Source organism: Bidens hawaiensis, unplaced genomic scaffold, assembly GCF_021521415.1.
Source record: "Bidens hawaiensis isolate Kalapana, Puna unplaced genomic scaffold, B.hawaiensis_p1.1 tig00050627_1, whole genome shotgun sequence".
NCBI classification, from domain to species: Eukaryota; Viridiplantae; Streptophyta; class Magnoliopsida; order Asterales; family Asteraceae; genus Bidens; species Bidens hawaiensis.
In genome coordinates, this window is record NW_027506161.1 from 3,362 (window position 1) to 13,289 (window position 9,928).

Below are 9,928 nucleotides of genomic sequence, written 5' to 3' on the forward strand. Positions count from 1 at the left end.
TGCCCTTTCCCTTTTGTTTTCTCTTTTCCACTTGCTCAGGGGTTTCCTCTTCTATCTCAATCTCTCCCTCGTGGAATGCTTGTCTTCTATTCAGATTCTCCTCCTCATCTGCTTCATCTTATTCTTCATTTAACAAGTCTAAAGCATTTGATGTTCCAATTTCAGCACTCTCACTGCTTGTATCATCATTGTTCTTTCCAATTAGTTCAAGAGCATCTTCACCAACATATTCTCCCCCTGTTTTGGTGCATCTGAGGTCTTCTCAACCTCAGAGTGCTCCAGGGCTTTAATTTTCAATAAAGCATGTTGAAGAGCATCTTCTAAGGCCTTAGTCTTTATCTCTAGAAAGGCATTTCTTTCTTTCAGTAGCAATTATACACATAAGGAAAGCTTAAGGCTTATAAAGATGATTAACAAATAAAATTACCTTTTGTCGTGTAGCTACTCGCGGTTGGCATTTCTAGTCCTTTCTTTTACAGTTTGACTCTAAGCATTCGAGATTGCTTGGATCCCTTGAACCTTGGCACCAATACCAACTTGTAAGACCCCGAAACCTGGGATTCCTACAGTTGGTCATCATATACAAAAATTCTCAAAAATTTAAATCCAAACAAGTTCATCTTATTAAAATCAGTTCAGAGTAACAAACAGCAGAATAATAAATATCAAAATTCCAAAAAACTGAGAAAAGTGCCCAAAACCAAAATTGAAATGCTTTTAGTAATAAATGAAAAGAAACAGTTTGCGTTATTAATTATCTGACTAGATATGCCTTCAACCGTCCGAGTAGTCTCGAGCACATCTTAGCGATATTTCCCTACTTCTCGACCTGAAAATCAATCTAACATACACACAAAGTCAACTAGAGCTGAGTGAGTTCAAGTTTTATATAATCAATGTTTATGATTCACTCTAGATTTCAAAAGTACACAACTAGAAAATCATAATTAAATAAAATATGTTCTTCCTTTAAAATATTTATGCTAGTTATTGATCGATATGTTCGTTTTAGGCTTAACCGATGGCTCAAGTAATATATTGGATCTGGTAGTCGAAAACAATATGTAATACGGGCCTCTAACCACGAGTGGTAACTCGAGTAATATATTGGACCCTGTACAGAAAATCCACACAATACGGGCCTCTCACCACGAGTCGTAACTCGAGTAATATATTGGACCCTAATACAGAAAATCCACACAATACGAGCCTCTCACCACTAGTCGTAACTCGAGTAATATATTGGACCCGATTGCGGGTTTAACAAAAGACTGGCCTCTCCACCACGGATCACAAGTCACGAAGTCAAGGATCCAAGTAATATATTTGACCCGTCCAAGTCATGGATATGCAAAACGGGCCTCTCACCACGAGTCGTAACTAGAGTAATATATTGGACCCGACAACAACCCATACAAACACACACACCCAAAGGCACGCTTACACATAAGTTCATCAAGTACACACATCAATAGATATACGTATAAACATATGCACTATAGCTTAATCACGACGAACAATTATATTTCCACAAGTATAGGTCATAGGTAATATGTATAATGCATCTAAAATACAATTACTTCAAGTAAACCTATAAGCAGTCACTTAACAGTTTAACGGGTAAAACAAATAGGTGTGTATGCTAGCCCAAAACGTAAAAAGTAAAAAGGGGTATCATGAACTCACCTGAAACGAGTCCCGCAAATACCAACGAGCTAGAGAACCTCTAAGTAAATCCATAAATCACAGGCCTGTCGGGTTTGACAAAATGATTACAAAAGGAACCATACCGACTCGGTTACCCTACGAAGCGTTCTAACATGGTTTGATTGACCTAAAGCCTCAACCTTACCAAATTCAATTACATCAGCCCCCGAGGCCATGTATTTACCAAAACCACCCTTAGTTTATTCCGGGGACAAAGGATTTCCAAACTATACCCGAAAGTTGTTTGTTATATCGAGTACGCGTGTTAACGAGATGTTTATGCAATTAGCAACCAACTCAGCCCTGTGTGGATCAAATTTAGAATAATTATGGCCAATAAGTCCACACGACACTACACGAGTTGAATGGGTCAGCAATTCGCTTGAACAACGAATAAACAACCAATTAAATGCGAATTTGCGTTGTACCGTCCCGTTTGAGCAACCGACAACCAATTCTGCCCCATTAACATAAAAATTAAGTTTTTCACAGACCGTATAACATACCGAGGCTACACAATCTGAATCGGTTGTTAATCCCCTCAAACAACGCGCTAAACGCAACAATTAAAAATCTAGACAACCGAAATCCTAGTTTTCAATCTATCGACAATTGATCAATCAAACGAGCTTCATAGCTCACGATACTAAATGTAACGCCCGCAAATTTTCGTTAAAAAGGATTATGTCTTGTAGAGTTTTGTATTTTTATCCGAGACCTGATATGGCATCTTAAAGGACCTTCTCGTCATTCTCGGAAGCCACGTTAATCAACCTTTGAAATCAAGACATCACAGTTTGCAAGTTGAGGGCCTTAATGTAAATATATTATAAACTTAAACCCTAATCCCCTTTCCCCTAATTCTGGCCGATCGCAACAATTGCAGCCACCACCACCTCGAATTTTGAGCCGCTTCGACCAATCTCCAGCCATCTCTCGACTAATTCAAGATTAGTATTATGTCAATGAAGATCTTTTTCACCATTAAACTCATTATTGAACCCTATAGATGTCATAAACATGTTACGGTTTGAGTTTTGATCAAAACAGTTTCTGACAGATTCGTAAACGTTTATTGCTTGGCCTGAAACTCGATGAAAATATATTGTTTTTAATCAATTCTTGTTTCTAAGATATTCTACTTTGAGTCTAGTTTCCAGAAAGGTATAATACGTAATTTTTGGATGAGATTTGAATACTTTTTATGATTTTATAAGATCGAGTGTCAAAGCTGATGCAGGATGACGGATTCTGGTCTGTCTTCCCGACATCATAACCATTTTTCAACAAATCTAAATTGGTTGGTTCCACTTCTGGAAGTTAATATTTTGAGTTAGGAACCAAACCCAATTGGAATCGTTTAATTTAACTGGGTAATGAATTTTATAAAAAAAAAATCATTTTGTTGCGCACTGAAATTGCTGCACATACCTTTCTGTGTTGGAGGAATTTTGTATGATTTTTGTGTCCACTAGAAAAATATAATAAAAATATTTTTATAAACTTAAGATATTTATGCAACTCTGGTAAAATTTAATAATTTAATTCCATGGTTTTCCTATTTAATAAAATACATCTTTGCATGCTAAAATCTGCATGTTATATTCGTTATTGATCGATAAGTTCGTTTTAGGCTTAACCGGTGACTGCCCTTTCTCGCATCTTTCGGGGCTGTTATAATTGGAGTTCGTGCTCCGTCATCTTCTTAGGTATGTCTAGTTTAATATACTTTAATATCATGAGTTTTGGCATTCGTTAGATTGGTCAACTGTTGATGAAGTGAAAACTAGGTTTCGGTTGTCTAGTTTGTCAATTGTTGCGTCTAGCGCGTTGTTTGAGGGAATTAACAACCAATTTGGATGTTGTAGCCTCGGTATGATTTGTTGGCTGTGAAAAACTATATTTTTATGTTATTGGGGCTGAATTGGTTGTCGGTTACTCAAACGGGTCGGTACGGCGCAAATTCGCGTTTATTGGTAATTTGTGCATCGTGCTTACGAATTACCGACCCATCCAACTCGTGTAGCGTCGTGTGGACTTGTTGGCTGTGATTTTACTAAATTTGGTCCACACGGGGCTGAGTCGGTATCTAAGTGCATAAACAACCCGTTAACGCGCGTATTCGATAAAGTCAACAACTTTCGGGGGTAAATTGGGAACCCTTTGTCCCCGGGATTAACTAAGGGTGGTTTTGATAAATACATGGCCTCGGGGGCTGATGTAATTGAATTTGGTAATGTCAAGGCTTTAGGTCAATCAAATCATGTTAGAACGTCTCGTAGGATAAATGAGTCGATACGTTTAGTTAGTAATCTTTGTGTGCAATCCGACAGGCTTGTAAACTGTGACCGGGTCAAATATATTACTCGGGGAAGACCCGGGGTGAGGAGGCCCGTGTTGCATGTTAATGACGTGGCTGGGTCAAATATATTACGCGGGGAAGACCCGGGATGAGGAGGCCCACCGTTCTATAAACCATGGTCGGGTCAAATATATTATTTGGGGAAGACCGTGGTGACTGAAAATTACCCACCACAACACACAACTGCCACAACCACACAACCGCCACTTAGGGTTTTGAATCGGAACCTGACAACGATATAATCGGCTCCCGCAACAGACTGTTGCGACAGCCACTACACCGCCACCTAATCGCCTGCCACCACCATAGCCGAGCACAGCAACACCCTTTTCTCTACTTGTTTCGCTCTTTACAAATAAAGAAGCCAAATGTACAAACCAAACACGTGCAGATGGTTTAATTATCAATTTCAATTCATATAATGAAGGAAAGCAGATCAAATTACCAGGGAGCTGTTATGGCAAGACGATTCACAATCGAGGCTCATCAAGCATCATAGCATTTCATCAGCACAGAACCAAATGGTACCTGACAACAACAGAAACAAATCCGTTATCGGCATAAACAATCATCACCAGAACCATCTAGGGCCATAGACAATCACAATCGACACCTCCGTGCACCGTCGCCTGGGGTTCCTAAACGGAACCCGGCAACAACACAGGTAAGTTAGTTACGCATCATCATAAACAATCACCAACGCCACAGTCGTGCGCCGCCGCCTAGGGTTCGTAAATGGAACCCGGCAACAACACAAACAAATCTGTCACTACCATAAACAAAGAATAAAGAGATACAAATGAGTATCTGAAACACCGCCAAAACATCCTCTTCTCCATGGATATCACGCAGTCCGATCTCGTTCCCTATAGCTTCTCTCTCATGAGAGATGGATATTTCAAAAACCCTAACTTATGAACACAGCTGAGGGTTTTTAGAAAAGATAAGAGAACAAGATGACACGCATGTTGTTATGTTGTACCCTGTTTATTCTATTTTTTAAATTCATGACATCTAATACATGACACACGAAAATACATGTCATAATTTTTTAAAATTTTTAAAATTATGACATTTTTTTAATGACACCCACATTTGCATCTCATAAATTAACGCGTGTCATTGTGAGTGTGTCATTAAAGGCCTTTTTTCCAGTCGTGGAAATAAATTATAAAATTTTTACCAGAGTTGAATAAATGTCTTAGGTTTATAAAAATATTTTTATTATATTTTTCAAGTGGACACAAAAATCTTAAAAATTTCTCCCACACAGAAAGGTATGTGCAACTATTTTAGTGCCCAGCAAAAGTGTTTTATTCGTTTAAAAATCATTACCAAACCAAATTAAACGATTCCAATTGGCTTGTACTCTTAACTCAAAATATTAAGTTCCAGAACTAGAACCAACCAATTTGGACTTGTCAAGAAAGAGTTATGATGTCGGGAACTCAAAGTAGAACTTCATGGAAGGAAGAATCGATAAAAAACAATGAGTTATCATCGAGTTACAGACCAAACAATAAACGAGTACGAAATTTTCAGAAACTGTTATCATCAAAACTCAACCCTAACATGTTCAACAAAGGGTTTAATGGTGAAAAAGAGTTGCATTATGATAGAACCAACCTTGAATTAGACTCGGGAGGGCGGAGAATGGCTGGAACCTGCACGAAAATCGAGGAGGAGACCCTCCTATGGCTGCCGATCAGAATTATTGAGAGGGTTAGGGTTCTCTTTTGTTTATGTTATAATAGTTAATTTACATTCTAGTCCTTCAACTTTTCAAATGGTGATAACTTGGATAAAAGGTAAGATAATTAGACTTACAAGAATGACAAGGAGATCCCCGAAGAATGCCGGATCAAACCCGATAAATGTACAAACTCTAGAAAGCTTCAATCTTATAACGGAAATTAACGGGCGTTACAAGTCTACCACCCTTAAAATGGGATTCGTGCCCGAATCCCGCTATACAGGAACGGGAGCAGATTGAGACAAATCCTAATCATCTAATCATACAAGAAACGGAAGAGACAAAACACTTACGGAAGCAAAGCCCACAAACAGGAACAAAGCCTGTAGCTCAACAAGAAATAAATTATGAAATTTTTACCAGAGTTGAATATATGTCTTAGGTTTATAAAAATATTTTTATTATATTTTTTAGTGGACAAAAAAATCATAAAAATTTATCCTACACAGAAAGGTATGTGCAGCTATTTCAGTGCGCAGCAAAAATATTTTATTTGTTTAAAAATCATAACCAAACCAAATTAAACCATTCCAATTGGGTTTTAATATTAACTCAAATTATGAAGTTCCAGAAGTGGAACCAACCAATTTGGACTTGTCAAAAAAGAGTTATGATGTCGGGAAGACAGACCAAAATCTGTCACCAGCATCAGCTTTGACACACAATTTTATAAAATCATAAAAACCATTCAAATATCGTTCAAATATTACAAATTATACCTTTCTGTAAACTAGACTCAATGTAGAACTTCATGGAATCAAGAATCGATCAAAAACAATGAGGTGTCATCGAGTTACAGACCAAACAATAAACAAGTACGAATCTGTCAGAAACTGTTATCATCAAAACTCAACCCTAACATGTTCAAGAAAGGGTTTAATGGTGAAAAAGAGTTGCATTATGATAGAACCGACCTTGAATTAGACTCGGGAGGCCGGAGAATTACTGGAACCTGCACGAAAATCGAGGAGGAGACCCTCCTATGGCTGCCGATCAGAATTTATTTGAGGGTTAGGGTTCTATTTTTAATGTTATAATAATTAATTTACATTCTAGTCCTTCAACTTTGGAAATTGTGATAACTTGGATGAATGGTTAGATAATTAGACTTACGAGAATGACAAGGAGGTCCCCGAAGAATGCCGGATCAAACCCGATAAATTTACAAACTCTAGAAAGCTTCAATCTTATAACAGAAATTAGCGGGCGCTACAAAGCCACCCCAATTTGACTTCAACCTCCTGATGTATGGTCAAAATAGTTTTGATTATGTGAGCAATATTTATAAAAAGCAGACTTTAAGGTTTAACTTTGGACTTACATGCCATCCGGACTTACATGTCTTACATTCAGGGTGTTTAGGACTTATTTGAGTGACCCACCCCTGTAGTTCCCTTGATGCCCCTTTAAGTACTTGTCACTCCTTTTTTTAGGAAATATAAGATTTATATTAAGCACTTGTCACTCCTTTTTTTATGCTACTTTAGCTTATATATATATATATATATATATATATATATATATATATATATTACAACTGCTCAAATATTTAATAAAAGAGTTTTTGGGTGACATAACATCAACATGCTTGTGTATGACCGCATAATTACCTTTCTGCCTATCATTTGGAGAGATGTGTAAGGAAACATACCTTGATCTTCAAATGTATCACCAAATCATACTTAGTAAGATCATTATGTTTATATCACTTAGATAACTACTCACCATGGAAAGCTACCATACAATATCAATGACTAACTTGGGTCCTTAAAGCCTATAATACATGTGTTGGGTGAATTAAACAGTTTTCTATCATTTCCCAAAGGTTAGATTTAATCTCTATCTTAAACACTTTTTAAGCTTCTATAAAGCTTGTAACCAAATATTCTTATCATTTCTCTATGAGATCACCAAAAACAATTTGCTTAAGCCAAGAAATCATTTAATTGTTTCAAAGAATCACTTTTCTTTAAAATTCATTTTGCATTTGATTTTGAAAACAACTTTTTCTTTACAAAAATGATCTGTTTTGACTCGCATAACTTTTTCAAACATTTCAAACAATTTTCATTCAGTCAGACACATTCATTCAGGAAGAATGTTTGTCCATTCAATCGCACATCAATCACAAACAATTTGAATCAACTTTCACTAAAGTATATCATTTCAAAGCAATTGAGTAAATCAGTTTTCAATTTCAAAGCATGTTATGCAAAACAATCATGCAATTTGTCAGACAACTTTCTATCAAGCAATCATAACAAGCAAGGCAAAGTATAATCAGTAAGAACATTTCACACATTCATGCATTCAAAAATAGTGAGCAATAATCAGATAGTCAATTCAGCATCTTACTTAGGCACACATCATTAATTAAACCTCATCAGCATTGATCATTCTTAGGCATTTTAACAAAAAACGAAACATGGTTTTGTCTAGTGGTTTGGTGAATAAATCAGCCAAATTGACAGTAGTTTCTACCGTTTTCATTTCTATCAGTCCTTTTTATTGCAATCCCTAATGAAATGATGCCTAATCTCTATGTACTTAGTTTTAGAATGATGAACAGGATTTGTCACAATAAATATGGTAACAATATTATCTATATAAATAGGAGTGAGTAAGAAATTCAGACCATAATCCAGCAACGCACTTTGGATCCAAAGAACTTGTGCACAGCAAGTAGATGTTGCAATGTACTCAGCTTCAGCGGTTGAGAATGACACTACGGTTTGTTTCTTGCATTGCCATGACACCAGCCTATTCCCTATAAATTGGCATCCTTCTGAGGTTGACTTTCTACTCATGTTGCAACCATCATAGTCACTGTTAGTGAAAGTTGTCAAGTCAAAGGAGTTGTTCTTCGGATACCAGATGCCCAAATCTGGTTTTCCCTTCACGTATCTGAAAATTCTCTTCACTACTAACATGTGGTAGACCTTTGGGTTTGCTTGGAATCTTGGACACACACACACTACAAACATGATATTTGGTCTTGAAGATATCAAATACATCAGTGATCCTATATTGGCCCTGTATTCATGCTGATCCACTGGCTCTCCTTTTTCATCAGCTACCATTTTCTCATGTGTATCCATTGGAATGGACATTGTCTTTATGTCTTGGCACTTGAATTTTGTCAGAATTTCTTGTACATACTTGGATTGATTTATGAATATCCCATCACTCTTCTGTTGCACTTGCAACCCAAGGAAGAAATTCATCTCTCCAATAAAGCTCATTTTATACTTTGATATCATGACTGTTTCAAATTCTTTGCACATATGTTCATTTGTTGATCCAAAAATAATGTTATCCACATACACTTGAACCAACAGCAAATCTCTTTTCATTCTCTTGTAGAACAGTGTTTTGTCAATTGCACCCCTGCAAAATACATTGTCCAAAAGGTTATTTAAGAGTTCATCATACCAAGCTCTAGGAGCTTGATGTAGTCCATACAACGCTTTGCTCAATTTATACACCTTATTTGGATGATTTGGATCTTCACATCCAGGAGGCTGAGTAACATAGACTTCTTCATCGATCTTCCCATTCAAGAATGCAGACTTGACATCCAATTAATAGACCTTAATGTTCATTAACGTTGCATAGGCTAGGAAGACTCTTATGGCTTCCAATCTTGCAACTAGGGCAAAGACTTCTTCAAAATCTATTCCTTCTTCCTGCAAGTATCCCAGAGCCTCCAGCCTTGCCTTATTCTTAATGACTATTCCTCTTTCATCCTTTTTATTCCTGAAAACCCATTTGGTGCCTATTGCATATTTTCCCATGCGCATTTCCACTAAGTCCCATACTTTTAAGTCTCCGAATTGTGCTAACTCTTCTTGCATTGCTTCTACCCAACTGTTATCCTTTAGAGCTTTATTGATGTTCTTAGGTTCACTTTAGGAAAGAAAGCAGGCATAAAGACAAATGCTGGCTCTTTCAAATGAACTTCTGGTCACTCTTTCATGCAAGTCTCCAATTATGTTTTTAGCATGATGATTTCTTTGAACTAAGTAACCTGTCTGAACAATCTAATCTATAATAGTTTCAGCATCTAGATTTTTAATATTCATATCAGGAACATCAACCTATGTTTC

At 36.8% G+C, this 9,928-nt stretch overlaps 1 protein-coding gene across 1 annotated transcript; it reads right to left on the bottom strand.

Moving 5' to 3' along the window:
• Nucleotides 1–8,317: 8,317 nt before the first annotated feature.
• On the bottom strand, nt 8,318–8,932 carry LOC143616909 (secreted RxLR effector protein 161-like). Its single transcript, XM_077089604.1, has one exon. It carries the CDS (start codon nt 8,930–8,932, stop codon nt 8,318–8,320), a length of 615 nt encoding a protein of 204 aa, XP_076945719.1.
• Nucleotides 8,933–9,928: the final 996 nt, after the last annotated feature.

Bases quoted from the DNA above. Each gene is read 5' to 3' on its own strand.
- LOC143616909 (XM_077089604.1), bottom strand. From the start codon at position 8,932: ATGTCCATTCCAATGGATACACATGAGAAAATGGTAGCTGATGAAAAA.